The 22004-nt window shown below is 38.8% G+C and overlaps 1 protein-coding gene across 3 annotated transcripts in view; it reads left to right on the top strand.

Moving 5' to 3' along the window:
* Nucleotides 1–22004, top strand: part of plpp4 (phospholipid phosphatase 4) — an 80868-nt gene that overhangs the window by 46230 nt on the left and 12634 nt on the right. For 2 of the 3 annotated variants that reach the window (XM_068327361.1, XM_068327360.1), the window contains exons 2-5: nt 7479–7587; nt 12568–12658; nt 15817–15880; nt 16050–16174. In XM_068327361.1, the coding sequence (XP_068183462.1) occupies nt 7479–7587; nt 12568–12658; nt 15817–15880; nt 16050–16174 (389 nt within the window). Of the gene's footprint in view, nt 1–5283; nt 5457–7478; nt 7588–12567; nt 12659–15816; nt 15881–16049; nt 16175–22004 lie in introns of those variants that run through there. The other variant, XM_068327362.1, reaches the window with a different exon arrangement.

Here is a 22004-nt window from a genome sequence, read left to right on the forward strand (position 1 = left end):
AGCCAGAACTTTAGACAATAATTTAAAATCCACATTCAGAAGATTTATGGGTCTATACGAGGAGCAATGAAGAGGATTTCTATCCTTCTTCAGCAGAAGAGAAATTGTAGCCTTATTTAGAGTTTGAGGAAGCATTCCAAGAGCAAAAGCTTCATTATACATGTCCAATAATAATGGTGCAAGTTATACCCAGAATGTTTTTGTAAAATTCAGAGGGATAACCATCCGGTCCTGGGCACTTTCCACCCTGAAGAGACCTCACAGCTGCACTGAGCTCTGATAGCATGATAGGTTTCCCAAGGGTGTCAGCGGTTTCTGAACCAACAATAGGCACACTGAGTTTAGCAAAAAAGTAATCAAAGTCAGCATCCTTTGACACAGATTCAGATGTGTAAAATGACCTATAAAAACTCTCAAAGGCAAGATTTATTTGAGACGGATCTGTCGTTACGCCTGTGTCTGGATCTGAGAAATTTGATGTGAAGCAACTGATTGATGAATTTGGTGAGCAAGAAGCTTGGTTGCCTTATCGCGTTGTTCAAAAAATTGCGCTCTAGACTGCAACATGAGTTCAGCTGTGCGATGGGTCATAAGTAGCTCAAATTCAGCTTGCAATGAAAGACGTTCTTTATATAGTTTGGGGAGGCAGTGGTTGCGTACATGCTATCTAGTTGTGAAATTTGTTGTCTGAGATTAGTCACTTTCTCCTGCCTCAATTTATTTTTATAATTAATGTAAGAAGTAATTTCTCCCCGGATAAAAGCCTTCAAAGACTCCCAGAGGAGAGAAACCGATATCCCTGGTGTCTTATTGATAGATAAAAAGAAATCGATCTGTTTTGATACAAAACTGGTGAAGCAATTGCTAGAGAGGAGAAGTGTGTTTAATCCTCAAAGAGGACATTCAGATGGTTCAACAAATAATTTGATATTTATTAGAAGTGGAGCATGGTCAGAAAAAACAATGGCCTCATACCTACACAAGATTAGAGATGAAAATAATCTATTATCGATTAGAAAAAAATCAATACGTGTAAATGTATGGTGCACAGCTGAAAAGAAAGAGTACTCTTCTTTTAAAGGAATGAGAAATCGTCATGCATCAGACATTGAAAACTCCTGCATGAAGGAATGAATAATTTTGGCTGACCGTGAAAGTGGCGCTGGTTTCTTTAAAGAACAATCCAGTTGAGAGTCCAGCCAGCAATTGAAATCACCACCTAATATCAAATAATGCGATGACACGTCTGGGAGGAGAGTGAAAAAATGTCTAAAAAAAGCTTCATTGTCACGGTTGGGTGCACAAATGTTTGCCAGTATAACACAAACATTTTTAATTACGCCAGTAACAATAATATATCTCCCATTAGGGTCAGAAATAATCCAATTACAAACAAACAGAACTGATTTATGCAAAAGAATAGCTGTCCCTCTTGGCCTTACCAAAGAAAGATGAGTGGTATATTTGGCCTACCCAGCCCTACTTCAGTTTATGATGAGCGTCTGGGCACATTGGTAGCAAAAAGAAACAGGAAGAGTGATATTCTTTAGTAAACACAGGAAAAGAGTGGATGGAGGTAAACAAACACACAGGAATACAAAAAAGACAAAAAAAATACCCCAAACATGTCGCAGCAGCAACCCCACAAACAGGATGCACGACACCCACCCCATCCCATAAAGCAGATAGCCTAACCTAAAAGGGTCTCTTGCTGATGTAAAGTCAAACAAGGAAAAGAGACCTGACTCCTCCATAGGGAATGTGACAAGTACAAATCTAATAGCACCATAATATTACCGAAATCAAAAATTATGAAATAATAATAATTAATAACTATCAAAAAGGAAAAAATAAAGTTAGAGAAAAAAAATGAAGCACATGTGCATACCTATCTTTCTCAATGCAAGTGCTGTATCACATCAGTTCCGTCTTAGTGTTTGTCTTGGGCTGGTATCTTCTTCAAGCAGAGTTCAGCGCCACAGCCTTTTTAATGTTTTTTCCAACAAAGTTCATAGCAGCTGAAGGATCTTCAAACCTATGGACCTGCCCTCCAGGAAGAGTGATCCACAGTGTAGCTGGATAGAAATGCCCGAATTTGACACCTGTACAGGAATGTAGTCGTTCTTTACGTCAATAAAGGCAGTTTGTTTTTTTACCACTTAAGGGGTATAATTAGGGAAAACTGACATTCGTTTGCCTCTGTAGCAGAGAGGGGCAGCTTCTCCAGCTTTACGCAAGATTTTGTTGCGTTGTTGGACCGTATTGACCCGAATGATGAGCGCTCAGGGGGTGTCCCTTCTCCGGGTCTGGAGCTTGGGACCTGAACGCGGTCCAGCACGGGTTTGTTGTCTAGGAAAAGCAAGTCCTGCAGTAAGTTTGCCACAGAGTCAGTCGTTCGGGTTCCCCTCGATTCCCTCCGGGATCCCAACCAGATGCACATTATTCGTCCTAGACCGTCCCTCTAGGTCTTCACACTTCTTGGACAGCGAGTCAGCCAGAGTAGTTAGCTTAGCCACCACTGCTTCCAGGTTAATTAGCTTGTCACCACAATCACTAGCAAAGCGTTCCAGGTCCACTATAGTCTTGTGTGATGTTACTTTAGCTTCAAGCGGGCCAAAAGCAACTCCCTCTCAACTGTCACCGATATTATCTGCTCAAATCTACTCACAATATCTGAGCGCCTACCCTCCATCATCGTCTCCATTTGGGTTAGCAGTAGCTCATTAGCATCAGGCTCGGGATCCAGCCCGGGTTCAGGTGAGAGGCGAGCCCTGCTCCGACAGGCTCTGGTTGTGTCGGTTTTCCTCGATTTGCCATGATTTCGAGATATCACCACACTAAGTCAGATACGGACGCCGTTCGACTGTTGTGAATAATTTGTGGTTCAAAAAATAAGGTAGTAAATGGTGCGAAAAACACGTTAAAATAGTCACATTCCTTCGGAGCACCTGCAGACGTGTCTCACATGCTTACAGCCAGTTCTCAGTGTCCTGTTGATCTTGTACAGTTCCAGACATTCCAGTATCCACATGTGTGGCAGTGAATCGCAATTTATTTATCTTATTATTTACGGTAATTTAAATGTTTATGAAACCCTCCCCATACTGATTTTAAACCATCTTCTATCTGTACTACCTTTTCCACACCTCTGATTGATTGTTTAAAGCACTTTTGTGTCTCATGTAAGTCCGAGACTGACGGAACAGAGCGCACTTCCTGATGCCATCAGCCAATAGAATGCATGTTCTGTTACACATGACTGCCTACTAAAAATCCAGGATGAGGTGGAGTAGCAATGAATGATGCGCAAAAAAAAAAAAAAATATATATATATATATATTTTTATTTTTTTTATTTTTTTTTTTTTTTTGTTAGGGTATAAAATATACTCTCTTATCCTTCTAAGTCACCCAACTCAAACTATCTGACTCCAAGACACTAAGACAACAGAACACCCTAACAGAGGAGCGCATACAGAGGTCGAGGAAGGAGACATCAGACGACGAGGTTTAATCCACAAGTTCTTTTAGTTGTTTACAGCCAAAGTTAACAGATATCTGGGGCTTCAGGTCACAACTCTAACACGAAGCTAGCAGTCAACGACGATGACAAGAAGACCGAATCCCTGCCTGAAGTTGCCCAGTGTTATACACATCGAGATCAATATGCATGAGCTTAAGGCTTGAATGATTTGATTGGCCCTCTTCTGTTTGCAGGGGAAAGGAAACATCCGCTGATGGCTGCGGTTCCTTTTTGTCACATAGCGGCAGTTTTCTCCGAAACCAACGCTCGCGCCGATTCCTGTGTATGAGACATGTTCCAACCACAGAAAGTTGCACAACCGTCATACCATCTGGTGACCTAACTGTGCCTTCCGATGCACTTGTGACCTTTACATGACCTGTGAATCTTTTATTCTTTATTTAATGTGAATGTAAAAAGCACAATGACAGCAAAGCATGATTAGTTAACTCTCAATATATATATATATATATATATATATATATATATATATATATATATATATATATATATATATATATATATATATATACCTGTATATACACACACACGAGAGAGGCTGTGTGAACATGTAGATTCCATGATGACTTCATAATAATCATCACCGTTGGGATCAGTGTGATTACTATTATTAACTGGCAGAATGAATTAAGATGCATGCTGCGTATGTCATTACCTCTCAGTCTCTGGCATTAGCTGTGTAATACACCCTGCTGGTGATTCCTTCCTTCCTTCCACAGACATTGTTGTCACTAACCTGTAAATAACACACTTATCTTTGCTTTCATAGAAGCCTGTAAATGAACCACTAAAACGTAGATAATTTCCCGCATGCTCCTCTATCTCAGAAATCATCAAAAATTACAGGTATGTGCGAAGTTTGGAGCCCCAAGCCTTGTAAGTTCACCCAAACAATATTGGAATCTTTCTTTCAACTAAGTTTATGATTGGAAAACAGGAGATGAAGCAATACTCAATCTAAATCTGAATCAAAAGGAAACCCTCTGGGGGAGGTATTGATTTGTTGGTGAAGATTGGATACAAATCCTCCAAAAGAAGGATATTTTAATTATGTGTTCAAAAGATATTTCAATTTAGATCTTATGAAAGTGAACATCCAGAGCAAACAAGACAATGTTGAAAATACAGTACCTTAAATCACTTCAAGCATTTGTCTCCACATATCTCAAGGCTTTCATGTCAGCCCCAAAATATTACCTGTGCTGTTTTCAGGTTCATTTTTACAGAACAAATTATTTCCCAAGATAGATCATTGTTATAGTGGAATCTGAGTAGTCTGTGCTCTCTGCCTCTACTAATAAGAAATACTGCATTTCTAAAATATTCACATTTTAGATGCTCAGAAAAATATAAATTGTCATAAATATAAATAAAAAAGACTTTGTTTAGTAAAAAGTATGAACTACTCTTCAATTCATGCAACAAATACAAAATTTGTAAAGATAAAAAATCCTTTTATCTACAAAGGAGAGGATGGTGGAGGGACCTTAGGAACCATCAGGGGTTAGACGCCTTGCTCTAGAGCGCCTCTCCAACTCTGTTCTGTGGCCTTGGACCAGCCCTCCTCTGATCCCTGAGCAAGGTCACTGTGGAATGAGCTGTTTGTGTGACTGTGTATGAACGTTTGCCTCTGACTCATTAATCCATCAGCAACTCAGTGCAACATAAGCTTTACTGAGTGGCAGGTAGAGCACTGCCTCTAAAGACCTGAGAGCTCACACAAAGGAAGTGTGTGTCTGCTCGTGTGTGGCTGTCTCTGCTCTCTCTCTTCTTTAAATCCTCGGGGTCTAAAAAATTCCCTGGCATTTATCTTAAGTAAGAGGGCTGAAGAGGGGACTATCTGAACAAGAAGTAATTCAAGAGGCATATTGTGTGGCATTAGCACAAGTGTAATTTATTGCACAACACAATGCGTAAGTATAATACATTTAATCATGGACTCAACCTTAACAATGTGTAAAATGAGCTTGTGTTGATTTGGCTGCTGCAAAAAGTCTACTTTTACAACACGTATTATAAATTGCATGTCTATTAGAGGGATTAAAAATATGCATTTGATTTTCTTGTAGTTTGAGGCAAGGAGAAACAGGCACATTTGTTTTAGAGATGAGTTCTTTTTTCTTTCTTTTTTTACCTCGAGAAGGTTTGTAGAAGATGCCTTTTGGCCAACATTTTGACATATAGGACCCATGACATCACACTTCTGTCCAGTGAGCCGCTCCAGTGGAGCAGATGTGTGGAAAATGCCCTGCTGAAGGGCATGTTGATGTTTGTGTTATACGGTGACTGTCAGAGTGAAACAAATAATCTGGAGAATCAGCCTCCAGTGGACCCAAGAACATACATTGACTTTAGGCTATCCACTCACATTTTCTTTTCTGCAGGATTTCAATGACTATCAGTTAAGGCATGCTTGCACTGTAATCATATAGAGATGTTGTTGCAGAATGTTCAGTGCACTTAATACCCGAGTAACTATGCATTCTCCGTGAGGGGTGCTGGCTGGGCTTGTCTTCTGGCATACATAGAGTAGTTTTGCTGATTTGCTGTTGTTTTTATGTCAGGAGAATTACAGAAAACTACATTTAATGAATTGTTTTACATGTTTGGGCCAGAAAACAACCCATTGCATTAGAGTGGCTCTTAAACACAAATTAATTTTCACTTGTGCACAGGTTGTAATTTTTCATCTCAGGTTCACTATGAAAATTTGCAAAGGTCATTCGAAAACACTGCCAATGATGAGATATATTGTTATGTATCGCAATGGTTTATTAGATTCCCTGTAAACAGATACGTATGTCAAGGCGACTACAGTGTCCTGTAATTGTAATTATTTTTGTGGTAGATGTGAAACTATTTAGAATGCTGATAGTATTTTAATCTTGTGTTAACAAGATGAGGTGGTCCGGCTTCAGTATATTTGCAGTAGGTAATTTCACAGAGACAGAGATCGACAGCTTTGTTAATGATATTCATTTACATACACATAAGACGTAAAGAGACTAAACGGTACACTTCTGTGTCATTTCATTGGCTGTTCACCTCTACCTTCTGTCTTGTGTAAATTGTCTTTTTGATTCTGTCAGTGTCAGAAGGATATTAGAGGCTCTGATTCTACAGTCTAGCCAACACACATTTTCTTCCTAGCAGGAAACTTGTGTGATTCTGTTGATGTAAGGCATCTATAAACTGATAGCTGATTTCAGATTCTTTGTTTAAGTATGCAATAGTCATTCTATGATGCTAGAGTATTCTTTCTGTAGATATACTATACTGTAGTACTATGAATACATGATTAAATACATGTTTAGGACAGATTTCATGGGGGCAGTGTATAGTAGTCCAAGAGGCTATAGTGGGACCTTTTTCCTAATGCAAGAACTTTAATCATCTGAGAATTTAATGCAGCCCCCTGAACAAATCAATTCAAAACAACAGCATTGTGACAATGTTTTGGATTTTTTTGTGTGTTTTCCTAGAAGTTAATGTCCCAGGAATGTTGCTCACAACATCTACTTCTGCTGTGTTTAGTGTTTTAAATAATTCTAGTTGTCTTTGTCCCTGGGAGATACAGTATCTCCCAACCAAACTGTGCAACTGGGGGGGGGGGTAAATGGGGAGGGGGGCTGGTGGAACCCCAATTGTGCTAATTGTTCCCTGTCAGTAAGAGAGTAAAACAGTATGGTTCCTCAGCGCGTAGAGGTTTGTGGGTGACTTAATTTCTCTGTTATCCACAGAGAAACAAAAACAATAGGCGATCTTTTCTCTTGGCCTGGAAATGCTTAAGTACAAAATAATCAGACTGCATACACTAAAAAGTCATGTGATGCAACAATAATCATGTCGTGCACGGTGTGCTGCTCTTTTCAGAAACATCTGTTAAATGCCAGGAGAAGATTTACTGATCAGTGAACATTTGCTCTTTGCTGCAGATTCACAGAGTTTCTGGAGCCGTTCCAGAGAGTGGTTCAACCAGAAGAGCTCTGGCTCTACAAGAATCCTCTCGTTGAGTCAGATCACATTCCCAAGAGGGTCATGTTTGTAAGTACCTGCCTTGTAATTAATATTTCTCTGACTGCCAAGTTCATGATAGTTATTGCAGTAGAGATTGTTGTTGAATTCTCACTTTGTGATAATTTAAGATGGGTGATAATGTAAGGCCTTTTTTTGCCATTGTTGAAATGTAGCTTTAATTGTGTTGATAGATGAGAGCACATTTTGTGAGCAGAGCTCCATTCCAAACTCTGGTGATTAGTGCTTCCAATTTAATTCTTCTTCTCTTGCACAGAAATGAGTGTTTCAGCCTCTATGAAAATATATGTCAACACATTTATGGTTCTGAGCTGATTTTGTTCACAGTACAGCTTTAATAAATTTGTCTGCACACATAAAATGCATTACAGTCAGACTGTGACTGATCCACTCGATCTTTCTGGGCTTTTTTTTTTTTTTGCTTTCTCGAGATTAATTTATTCATAGACCTTTATCTAAGCAAAGGGAACAGTTAGCCTCCCTGTTAAAAGTATAAACTTTCACCTGCCAGGAAGTCCAAATCTCACATTTTTTCATCTGTTTACCATAATTCATTTCCTGTGACATAGTAATCACCAAGCACAAGAAGTGGACCCAAATGCGGCGCTAAGGCCAAAAAAAGGTGTAAAAAATAAAACTGACATCTCGTGAAAGGTTTAGTCCAAAAAACACATGTAGAACAAAACACCAGGGTCCGGATCAGAAGTGCTAGAATGGGACAAAAAGGCAAAGGGGGCACTGGAGCGGTCGAAGGTAGCGAGGAGACACGTGAGCTGCATAAGTCAATCAACTTGCATCAACACAGAGGTTGGACGGGAATAAGAGGAGTTGATAACTGATAGGAAATGGGTGTGGAGGTAGATGGTGTGCCATCTCTTGACTGTCCAGCCACACAACAGAGCAAACAAACTATCTACAAGGAAAAAAACAAGTCTTTTCAGAACGAATCACATAATCACTACGTGTCCAACTGTTACTACAAAAACAAGAAGTTGACAAAGAGTTAATTGAGTTAATTTACCTGCCCCCTGGTGTGGCTATTGGTATATATACATAAATACATATGTATATTTATGTGTCTATATATATTTATCCATACAGTAATCCCTTGCGCATTCGCGCCTCAACAGCTTCACTACATCGCTGATTTTTCGTAGGTAGTCACTTGATATTGTGAGCGCATTCTATTGGCTGACAACATCCGGATGTGCGATGCGTTCCGTGAGTCTCAGAACACAGCACACTTCCTTGAGACATAAACAGTCTACAAACAGTCCTTGAACAGATGAGAGTGTGGGAAAAGGGTGAAAAAGTAAAAAAAAAAAAGAGTGTGGGAAAAGGTAATGTAGATAGAAGGTGTTTTAATACCAGTATGGGGAGGGTTCATAAACGTTTAAATTACCATTAATAATAAAATACAGTAAATAGTTCGTCGCTATATCACGGAATTTCGTTTTTGCGGGTATGTGTGTGTGTGTGTGTGTGTGTGTGTGTGTGTGTGTGTGTGTGTGTGTGTGTGTGTGCTGGAAAGCATGATACTGTGCTCCCTTGCAGGGTAGATGATGGCATATGAAGAGCACAGATGCAGTGATATGACGTAACATAATTCAACCAAAGAATGATTTGCTCGTTTTATTCCCAAAGAATTCATTGTGGAACCAACCAACCAATTTGTTTTTATGGCTGTTAAATTAATTTTTATTATTGAAAAAATAAATTTAAAGATGGGTCAATTCTCACCTGTAGACAACATTAATTGTTGAACCTTTGATTTAGTTTTGAGTCCCAAAAATGGTCTCCATTTCATTTGGTAATTTTTCTGAAAGTTTTATTTGAAAAGCTGGGTACCTTTGTCAGCATGTAAACTAAGCAGGAAATCACTGTTAAATTACAACTTCAAGCCAAACCTAATAGGCAGAGACTTTGCTGCCCACTGCTTGTTTAGCTCACCTGTCTGTGAAATGACAGCATTTTACTGACTGCCGCTCCACTCTGTCCAATATTCATCCACACACATCAGTCATCTCATTATGTGCTGAAATAACTCGAGAGGGCTGATTTTACCTTATTAAATTTTGTTGTTCTGGAAAATGGAGTACATACAATATAAAAGCACATTAAAAAGGTTTAGACGGAATCTAAAAATAAATAATGTAAATAAAGTTTAGTTGGATTTATGGTTTACTGGCAAAATTCACAATTTTTCAGCTGATTGTTACTAGATCATCCAAAAACAGTTTATGAAGAAAAATGCAACAAATTTACATTTTATTTTTTCACATAAAATGTCAGTTCTACTGGGTACAGACTGGGAATCTACTGGCAATCCAAGCAGGTGTTGTTTTAATTTTAGTGATGCTGTCCTGCAGACCAATAAAAAAAGGGATTAATGTGTGTCCTGTTTCCTCAGACACTGGAAAACTGCAATCTGTGGGCAGTCAGATAGATCCCATCATGGATCAGCAAAAATGTAAAAGGAAACATCTCCTCGTCTGTGAGGAAGATAAAGATTGAAGTTCTCATTGAAATATTATTATCATCATCATCATTATCATCACCCTCAAATGACCTATTTAAATTGTTACTGTGTCATTGTGGTTATTGCAAACAGCTGATAAATAGTACATTCTTACCCTATAAACCCAATAAAATAAATGGGTTGAATCATTATCGTTATTATCATGCCATACAGTCATTTGTAAAAACAGTTAATTACCGTTTCGAGGACATTTCTAGTTAACATGTAGTTGGCTAGCACATTTGTATACATCCAAATCTGAACAGTATGTTTTTAACTACCACTTAATTTCCTTAATTTTAGCAATACGTTAATCACTTTAAAAATGCTTCTAAAAACCAGGAAGTGAACTCACAAAGAGGACTTCTTCCACCATTCTTCCTTTGATATTGAACACCCGTCCAAAATCAAAACATAGACCTGAGAGCTGATTTTTGGTTGAATTAGTCAATGTTCTTGTGAAAATATTGACTGCATCATATTGACCTCAAAATCAATGGATTATTGCTCTATAGGCCAAAAGGTAAGTGAAATGAAAGAGCTTTCACCTCCATAAAGAAAACACTGCTAATGCTGATGAACACTAGTTAGGCTCCTCCAGTGTCATTGTGCTGGCAGTCACCTTGAAGGTGTGGAGGATTTTGTCCTATTATAGATAGTCCACAGAGGGATTTTCATGAAGCCACACTATGACTCATTGTGATGTTAATTAACTTTTACACTGGATTATGCTGTGTGTGGCTGTGTTCCCCTTAGATTCTATCATTATTCGATATGTGAAAATGGGAATCCTATGATTATGATGATGATGATGATGATGATGATTACTATTATTATTATTATTAGTATTGTTACTGTATTATTATTAAGGCTGTAAATACCAACAGTGCTTCAATGTCTAAAAACAGACCTGGTAAAGGATGCCTCCCATTTTCATTCATTTAGAAAGTAAAACAATGATAATGAGACTGGCAAAATGTAACAAAGCATTAGATATTAATTGATTGATTAAGCTGATTAAGAATTATTCATCCATTCCTGAAAGGAGTCTCCCCGAGATTCTACAGCTCACTAGTTCAATTAGATTTCTTCCAGAGAAAATGTCTGATTAGGCTCTTCAACTGCATGAAAAGGACATCACAGTGATACATGCAGTACATACCGACCGACTTGGGACCTTTAAATAAATTCTGAATCTCCAACAGGGGCATCTAAAATTTACAGCCATGAACCTGCAAGATCATTCAGAAATGTGGAAGAGATTATGGCAAGCCTAAACGTAGCTTGTTAAAGCATTGCCACCTATGCTCTCTCATAAAAGTTACATTTGCAAAATGTAATGAGAAAATGGTTTTCAGATTGTGAGACCTTTTGATGATATTTGGACACTTTTATGTGTTTCTATGGCAACACCAATCCTTATAAGCACTGCTTTCTTCAGCTAAATGTGACTCATCACATCTCAGACTCACAGGATGGTTAATGTAGAATTGTAGGTCACAAAGAGCTGCTGGAGGTAAGGTACTGTCAGGAATTGTAAGAGAAAATGCCAAAGGCTGACATATCAGCCACCAAAGCTCTCCCTGCTTTGGTGCTGAGATGTGAAGTCTCACTCTATAGGAGAAATGTGTTTTATTTTAACACAGTACATTTTTTGCAAGCAGTTTAGCTTGGTTTGGTTTAGTTTAGTTTAGTTTAGTTTAGTTTAGTTTAGTTTAGTTTAGTTTAGTTTAGTTTAGTTTAGTTTAGTTTGAACACAGCCCACCAAAGTACTTTAGCCAATTTCGTTGTACAAGCTGTTCAATCCACAGTGAGGAGAATGCAATAAATGTCTCATTAAATGAAGGAGAAGTGTGCTTTCTATAGATTTGCCAACACTAACAGCCCATAATAAGATCCTCTCTGTGAATAAGAGACCCAGTTCGTTGTTCATAGCTACAGAATTGCTGTGGATGTCTGTAAAGTGGCATTTACAATCTATTGTCATGATCTTAGTTTTGAACTGTGTGTGATTTATTTTCTAAATTAAGAATTTACTGCACCCATTAATGCGAGTCAGTTAGTAATTACAAGTATGAATCTGGCTCCTTCAAAGAGGCTAGTGACGTAAAATTAGTTTGTAAAATGCTGAGCTTCAAAAACGTATGAACTAGAGAGATAATTAGCAGCATTCAATATGACCATTGTAAGAATTGTTCAATTGAATACTGCTGATAATGTTACCTTACTTCCTCGGTTACAAACAAATTTGAATTTGGCCACAACATAAATAAATACTGAGGGAGCATCACCAAATGAAAAAAAACCCTCACAAATCAATAAAGATACTGCACTGACTGCCTTGTTAAAATTAACAGGTTCAAGTCACCTCCTGAGGCAATTTATGTTTAACCTGCAAAAAAGATCCTGTTGAATTTTACAGCCTTTCAGCAAACAATTACTGAACATATTTTCTCTTTATTTCCCCACAGGCAATCTCCTTCCTTACCCCGTTGGCAGTGATATTCGTGGTGAAGATCATTCAGAGGACTGACAAGACAGAGATCAAAGAGGCATGTTTAGGTGTGTGCAGCCAATTACTTGAAATGTCGCAAAACTGTTACTGTTTGTGTAAAACAATGTGAGCCTTGGAAAATGACAGCATATACAGTACATAATGCAGTTGTTGCATGGGGTGCCTTTGTTGTTGAAGCAGTTCTAGAGCTTAATTCTGTGCATCCAAATCTGTGACCAGTTTTACTGTCAGCATGGTACCACACCATTTCATCACAATAGTTATCAAGCTACTTGTGTAATTCTCAAACATGTAGGCATTTCCCTGACACTGATTGTTTCCCTGCAGCCCTTCAGGTCAAGTAGTCTGCAGAGGCTTTCACACATCAGAGCCCATTAAGAACATTTAAGAGAAAACCAATCAAAGAAAGACAGCGATGAATCAGGGGGAGGACGGGTGGCTCAGTGCGTCAGTGTAGAGATTATACTGCTGTGTATAACTTAACTGGCCCATTACCACCTGCAGTGCACTACCTCTACAATGACTGTAGTCGTATACAAAAACAACATCATGCAAAGGGACAAAAAAGAGAAGGCAGCAAATAATTCTAACACAATGCTGCCTCCCAGAAAAAGAAACATTTTTAAATGTAACAGTCTAAAAGAAGCTTCTTTTAAATGTTCATAGGCCTGTTCATTTTCCCCCTTAAGCTAAATCACATGGAGACATCTGTTCTTATATTCCTAATTTAAAGAGGTGAAAGTTCTCTCTCAGGATGCTGTAATGCTGCATCGGTAAATCAGACGTAATTGAACTAGCATTCATTAAAGCACGGAGGTAGATTTTCACCTTTATGACACTGCTGGGAGGCAATTGGAGAACACATTGTTCTCTTTTAGAATTCTAATAATTATTTAGCATTTCTTAACTGCAGTAATCTAATTGTGTGCCTATTAATCAAAATCAGCTTCTGAAGTTTAATTATATTTTCTAAGAGGCTGCACTCTAGGAATTAACAAAGACAATTCTGGTGAGATGATTTTTATTTTGGTTGGAAATCATGAAGGATATCAGGGTGGGGGTGGAGTCCATAATAGGGTGGGGGTGGAGTCCATAATAGGGTGGGGGTGGAGTTCATAATAGTCTGTTTGGTCCCTGTTCTTGTAATTAGGTGAACAGTGCACTCGTTTCTCACGGTTAATGCGTTCCAGGAACCACACACGAATAACAAATTCCACGATATAGCGACAAACTATTTATCTTATTATTTCTGGTAATTTAAACGTTTATGAACCCTCCACGTACTAATATCAAACCACCTTCTATCTATATTACCTTTTCTCACACTCTTATCGACTTTTTTAAGCACTTTTGTGTCTCATGGAAGGGCGTTACGTTCTGAGACTCACTGAACGTAGCTTACTTCCGGATGCCGTCAGCCAATTGAATGCGCGTACGGTATCACGTGACTACCTACCAAAAATCTGTGATGAGGTGAAGTTGCGAGTGTTGATTCGGGAATGCACGGGGGCGGACTGTAATTATTTAAACTTAATTCAGGGATGTTTAGCACTCCAGTATTGACAGGCCTGTTGCTCAGTAGGGTTGCATAGGCACTCTTGGCCAAGTTTAAGAAAACTTTTACAATTTTACTCTTTACTAGCCAAAGCCAGCCTACCAGTCATAATTCATAACTGTGCAGTAAATGAAGCATGTTAAATACGCTGTTGCACTCATGCATTCAAACCATATCAATACTGTTTCTCCAGAAATGTCAAAAACAGGGCCAGCACGGTAGCGCAGTAGGTAGTGATGTGACCTCACAACTAGAAGGTTCCGGGTTCGAATCCTTTCATTGCGGAGTTTGTAAGTTCCATCCGTGCCTCCAAAAACATGCCGTGAATTGATTGTTCCAAATTGCCCGCAGTTTTGAATGTAAGCACGAGTGGTTGTTTGTCTTGTGGCTCTGCGGTGCACCGGCATCACGCTCAACTTGTCCCCCGATTCTCAACTCTAAGTCAAATGGTTTTAAGGTTTTAATTTGATCCGCTCAGATTTTACCCAAATTAACAAGCTGTTAGATAATAATATGCTCTTCTCAGCAGCTCTGCTAGATAATGCATTTGAGCTCTGACAACATGGGGTGAATTCAATTGACCTGCAGACATGTAGGACTACCTGTGTGGGCAGGAACTCTGGATAATGATGAGCCCCACTGGTTTGCTTCATAGCTAATAAAATGAAAGCACAGATTCAGTGAGCTGCCTTTGTGTCAGCTGGGAGCAGTCCTCCTGTTGCCCATTACCAAAACGAAGCTGAAGTGGTAATTACTTCACAGTCGGACAGGTACCAAATAAAATAGGTGCAGTCGTTTGCCATCACTACTGCAGAGATACTTTATTCTCACATTTAAATGTCTGATAAGTGGAAGCATTAAAAATATCTTATATTAAAAGATGTTGGGGTCTTTTGCGAGCATGTGTCTCTGGATGGCGATAGCATATCGGTCTGTTTGTCTATCAGAAACCCAACAGATTTGTGCACTAAGCCAGGGCAGGCAAAATTAATTGTTCAATATTCAGGTTAATGGTCAAAATAAAGGCAGAACATCTTCACCCTCTCCATGATCCTCATCCTTTCATGCTTAGTGTGAATTAACACTTTAAGTTTAAGTTGCTCTGATGAATTAACACTGAGCTCCGTTGGTGGACATGGTAAATGGATCCTCTCAGCATCAGCATTATTGGCATGTCTCATTGTGAGTTTATTAGCTGAAAACCCACAAGCTTCGTCTTGATGAATCATCATTCACATTAAACTGGATTTACTACTGGGAGGAGGGCACGTGCACTGCAAGAACACAAATACAAAATCACTTCACTCCATCCGGCTACACAAAAGTCTTGTCATGCTTTCATACTTGTGTTTAAATTGTGTTTTAAAAATGTTTTATGATGTTGCAGTTAAGAAATTATGAGCATGTACACACATAAATCCTGACTGCCATCTGTCCTGCTGAAGAGGAAATCCCATGAACCCAGTCAGATGTTTTATGGGTATGTCATGTCAGAGGAGTGGGCCTCGTGCCAGAACCTGCGTTGTTTCATTAATTATTTTACTTCACCACAGCAGATTCTATTGAGAGCGCCGTTCCAACCTGATCTCTATGCCGTTTTTAGCAACAAAATATTTTTGATGCTCATGTGTGTCTCTGTCTTCCACTCAGCCGTGTCCTTGGCTCTGGCCATGAATGGAGTCTTCACTAACACCATCAAGCTGATTGTTGGCAGGTATCTCAAACAAAATGAAGGATTTTACAAGTTCTATAAGTAATGTTAAAATGCAGTTCTATAAATTCTAGATTTTGCTAACTAGATTTCAATTATTCCAATTAATTTGTCTGTTAGTTTTTTTATTCCAGACATAGAAACCACATTCTAGGTTGTGTTTGATTTCCAGACCCCGGCCAGATTATTTCCAGCGTTGTTTTCCAGATGGACAAGTGAATGCAAAGATGCAGTGTACTGGGGAGCCAGAGCTCGTCTCCGAGGGACGCAAGAGTTTTCCCAGCAGCCACTCTTCCTGTGAGTGCCAGTTAACAGTCATCACTGTCAGCTCTCACAACACAATGTGAAGAGATATCCGACCTCACACAGTGGCTCATATGACACTGCATACATCTATCGTTTTCACAGTGTGATGCAGATGCTCTCAGCAGCATTTTACTAGATAGAAAATATCTGCCTGCTAACTGGGTGTGTAACATGCTCACTTTACATTTTAAAGTGTTGATTTAGCTGCTGTCAATCTTCACAGAAAATCTTAGCAGTGAGTTATTATTCATTTACACAGCAGAGGATGTCGATATACTGATTCGATTTTCCTCACCTGAGGCTGGTACTGAGCAGCAGCATTGTTGACAGTGAACCTTCAGGCATTAGTCTGTGTTCTTACAGATATGATGCTAACTGTAGAAAAAAATAGTACAAGATTTTTGGTTTTGCTCTTGCTTTTCATAAGTTGAAATACAAAACAAAAAAAAAATTATCTTTCCCCTTTAATTCTCTTTGCAAATTGCTTTAAATCTGGTAGTATTTGTCATGATCCAGGGAATCTATCCCCTTCACAGGTGTCGTGTATCATGACACTGACTGAACATCATTGTTGTGTGGGTCAGTGTAGAGATGGTGACAATGAAAAGCCGTCTATCGTGAACTGTCTTCCCTGAATATTCACTACCTACACCCAGCCTCACACCCTCAGGACACCCGTATCCCCACCCACCCAGGACCGGCACATCCAGCTTCTCCGCCCAGACAGCTGAGGAAGATTGGTCCCGTGTCTATGTGAGATCAATATTACAACACCCAATCTATGTCTCTCTTTCTTTTCTTTTATTATGAGCAGCCTGAAGCAAACCTGCTGTTTAACCAGCACCACAATGAGCCACACCGGTCAGTTGGGTAAAGGCATCGCTTTGTGGTGAAGAGATTTGGACATGACCTCCATTATAATTTACGACATCTGTAGCATTGTGTTGTCTGATGACAACACAATGAAGGATGCATTTTGAAGTATGCTTTTATGGTTTTATTGTGATCATTCCAGCACTGTCCTGTGCAGTAATACTACTGTTCAATCAGTATCATGTATCATGCTACACTGTCAGGTAGTAGAATCTCCATCAAGGGCAAATAGTCAATGACGGAAAGTAATTCTAAATCAAACTAGTTGTGACAAGAGGAGAGCAAAAAAAAGTGATTAAAATGGAAGCAAAAACATTTCTATTTATATTGAAGTTGAGTGTTTAATGCTATACAAACTCCACACCTAACTTGTGCACAAGGTTATCGTTTAAATAGTTGAGGCAACCAGTAATTGTCTCGTCTTTTGTCACTCATCCAGATGTGGGTTGCAGGTTTAAGACGGAGCCTCCCCCAGCTGACTGCAGGTGGAGGCCAGGTAGTCCCTGGATAAACTCTTTAGTTTATCGCAGGGCCACATAGGAAGACAAACACCCATTCACACTCACAATCACATCTCAAATTAGATTGACCAGTTTATCTAAGTTACATGTTTTCTGTTGGTGGGAGGAAGCCAGATAACCTAAAGAGAACCCACAGACATGAGGAGAACATACAAACTCCAATAAGAAAGGCCTCAGGTGAAATTAAATAATGTTGCCTATAGGAGGTGCATGGCTGTGTGGGACACACACCTTTTCTTTTAAAATGATTGTTAAAGCCAATCCATTATGGAATACCAAAACCTCTTGATTGTGTACGTATAATATTTTGTTATTACCATTTCATGGTTAGTTATTATTATTATTACATACACTATGATTCTGCTGGAGATGCATCTGAAAGAATGCATTGTGCTGCAGGGCCATGAGAATATGTCTGGCATGCTTCTTCATATTTGTCAAAAATTATAGTTTGTCCTTCTTTAGCTAAATGTGTATCTTTGCTGCCAGAGTTCATGACAAGTCACACACTGCAAAAACATCCATTTCACTGCTAAAACGCCCATGGCTTCTTTGGAAAAACCTGTGTTGACATATTGATTTGTTAACCACCAACATGTTACTGCTTAGCGAGAATACAGTTGTCTAGTGAAGCCAGATAACAGAAACATTAGTTGTGTTTGTGAATGCACACTGACACTTTCAGCTTCATAATGTTCAGCTGTGTGGGACCATGAATATTCTGCTCTACCATATTGCATTCCAAGTTGTTTTCATAACAGCAACATGGTAAATAATTCACACATTTTTCTGTTTGCTGTTATGAGGTAGTATTCGTCCTCGTCTTGGTTCTGCAATTGTGTGTCTCAGAAAAGTTCACCTTTTTGTAAATTGCTGGAGTTACGCTAAACATTTTGCTATATAATATTCTGATTAGTTGTAATGTGGCATGCTTGATATTTACAATGCTTACTTTTGTTTTATTTTTTCTATTTTCTATGTTTTTCTGCATATGCACATTCTCACAATATAGTTGTGGGAATGCGCCGGAATGTCCAACAACAATACTGTGAGTTAGGAATGAAAGAAATTCTTGGTACATCTTGAATCCATATATGTATGTATTTCTTAACTTTTGAATGGTTTTGCAAGATATTTATTTTTTGTGACTTTCATTGTCATTAAAGCCTTTAAAGATTCTTGGTTTCACGGTCACATAAATTTTAATCACATGTGAGTCTTCTTCCGAGTGGGAGGATGTATTTGTGTGTAATGCATGTGAAATTGCTGTGAATGTGGACCTTTGTCTGCTCCAATACCAGAGCAGGACCCAGTAACGGGTAAGATGGGCAGATTCTGTTAAAGATTTATTTAAATTCATGCTGCAGTCTGATGTCAAACTGATGTCTTATAGCTTCCAGACACCTCCTTTAAGGAAGAGATGCTTTGAAGAGCTACCTCTGTCCCATTTGAAAGGGCAGAGAGAGACATTGCTCTGTTACTCACTGCAGCACCATGTATGGATTACATTCATCTGCTCGACAGCTCTAATAGCCTTATATTGTTGCGCTGCGAGTGATTGAGAGAAGCGTGCAGGGACATGGGGAGCACCCATATGCCAGCACATCCAGAAGAAATCCAATTTCCTGTCTGTGTCCGTTTTTCACCGGGACAAAGCTTGTTGGACAAGGCTTAAGTCACAGAGCTTTTGCCCAGATGATTGAGGCAACAGGAGAAAGTAGTACCGAGTGAAAAAGGCTAAAGACTTAACTTCAGGATCACCCTGACCAATCTGAAGTCTGAGATATAGACAAAATGATATGTATTTGGAGATTTAGTCTTTTTAGCAATGTGTGCTTCATTAATCTGGAGGGTAAATATAAAACCAAAAGCAGTTCACTAGCATCCATCAGGGGAAAAGTATAAATATACACGTTGCTATTTTTCAAAACACTCAAGCAATTATTGCATTTGAGTGTTTTTTAAGCTCCTCTGGTCCTCTGTGATCTGATTTATCTTCTTCACCTCAAAGTAACAGGATAATAGAAACTGGAGGAGACAGGTCCCAGAAATAGAAACTCAGACAAAAACTGACTCCCCTGAATGCACCTCACTGATATACAGCGTGTTAAAAACAGGGAGCATTAAAGAATCTCATTATTCATATTCATCTCACCATATTGCCATGAGCCTTTGACGTCATTAGATATGATCAATTAATATGTGCTTCGAAAAATAATGAAATTTGTGAGACAGTCTTAATCACATCTTTGAATCTCAGCTTCTTTCATTTACACTCAGCTGTCTCCATTAATTTAATTAAATCAGAGCATGAAATGTCCATCATACAACTTCAATTAGCAAGAATCACAATTCATGCATTTGTCCATGTCACCACATCTGCACTGTCTAAAAATGTTGAGGAGTGAAACAATAACTTTGGCAGGCTGTTGATGTGTTTCTGCTGGGCTTTTGTGTCTTAAAGACAGACCTCAAACAAATTACTTCTGATGAGAGGCAGACAGATGTCACGCTGGTCCCTGTACAGTTCAAAGGTCAAGACTGAAAAGAGGCAGAAGAGAGACTGTCAGTGACTGGTGAGACATGTTGTGTTTTATCAGTACAGATGGCCACTCCAGAACCTTCACCATATTTTGCTGTAGCCAATGGCAGGTCGACTTGGCTTTGTGTTTTTGATCATTAACATGTTTTGTCCCATGCCCAGCTTCTGAGCTGAGTGCAAATTTTTCTCTAGTAATTTTAGATAATATGTTGCATCCACCTCCATGTTTCACAGTAAGAATGTTGTACCTTTCATCATAGGCCATGTTTACTCCTCTCCAAATGTAGTGGTTGTAGCCAAAGATTTCAATTTTGATCTCATCAGTCCAAATGATTTTGTTCCAGAAGTTGTGAGGCTTGTCTCTGTGCTGTTTGGCATATTGTAAGCATGATTTTTTTGTGGTATTAGCGTAGTAACGGCTTTCTTCTTGGGACTCGACCATGTAGCCCATTTTTCTTCAAGAGCCTCCTTATTTTGCATTTTGAAACACCCACTTCTCATGTTTTCACAGAGTCTTGTGTTTGAGCTGAAGTCATCTGTAAGTTTTTCTTTGCATCTCAAGGAATTTTCCTGGCCGTTGGGCGACTTAATCGTGGTTGGGTTTCAACCGAATCTCTCAGAGTTTGAACACTGCTGATTGGCATTCTCAGTTCCTTAGATAACCTCTGTATCTTTCCTGTTTTATATAGTTTAATTACCTTTTCCGCAGATCTTCTGACGATTGTTTTTCCTTTCCCCATGACTCAGAATCCACAGATGTCAGTGCAGCACTGAATGAAAGACACGAGCGGTCTGTCAGGAGCCGAGAAACTCACTGAACTTTATGCACACACTGACTACAAGCAGACAGTGTGGATGGTTACCTGTATTAGCCATTCAAACCCATTTGTGTCAGCCTGTGTTCCTGTTATCAGGCCAAAATCTCAAGGGCATCTAAACTTTTGAACAAGGTCGATTTTTTTTTTTTGCAGTTTTCATTGTCATTATGATTTAAAAAGAGTAAACACAGTTTGATAATAAATAGCTTCACCCTAGAGCTAACCATGAGTGAAAGAAAAGTCCTATGATTTCCTACCATTCATATTCTCTGAAAAATAATCAATAAAACTTATATTCTATCAGGGTATGTAAACTTATGAACACAACTGAATGTATATATTCATTCATATGTTCTTCTGAAGGAAAACTGGAATTTAACCTGACTTTTTTTGCTCAGTTTTTCCACACTTACAGACGTCACCCTAATTTGCTTTTCTGAACGAGCCTCGTGTTTATTTAAAGATGGAAAACAATCTCAAAGCCCTCATTGCTTTCATTAGATATCTGTTTTTCCTCAGGGGATTCACTTATGAAGAATCTGTGATAGCATGGAGGTTCTGTACGGAGATGTTTTCTTTTGTTAGACTCCTCTCTTCCTGTGGCCTTCCAGGGACACCATCTTCCCTTCGGGACCATTGCTGCGGTGGGCTACTCCTCATATTCACTGCCCCACCCTGCAGCTGGAAACTTATTTGCTAACTTAATTATGCAAATTTTAGGTGTAGAAAATATGAAGGACTTGTACTAACTGTCCTCACTCATGCATTATGCATATCACCAAAACATTATTATGAGCGTAATCCTCAAGATGATGACTCACTGTGTCTGCAAACATATTGTTTGAATGCAATATGAAAATAAAGTATCCACATTTGCTGTTGCAATAAACCTTTTTTAACACATATTCTTTGAATGCAATATGAAAATAAAGTGTCCACATTTGCTGTTGCAATAAACCTTTTTTGATATTTTCCCATCCTTGATTAATTCAGATGCAATTCTGATGACCTAAATTTGCAAATATTTACATCGCAGTGTTAACATTCTAAAACAAGCAAACAGAATG

The sequence above is a fragment of the Antennarius striatus genome, chromosome 11 (genome assembly GCF_040054535.1).
Source record: "Antennarius striatus isolate MH-2024 chromosome 11, ASM4005453v1, whole genome shotgun sequence".
In the NCBI taxonomy this organism is placed as follows: domain Eukaryota; kingdom Metazoa; phylum Chordata; class Actinopteri; order Lophiiformes; family Antennariidae; genus Antennarius; species Antennarius striatus.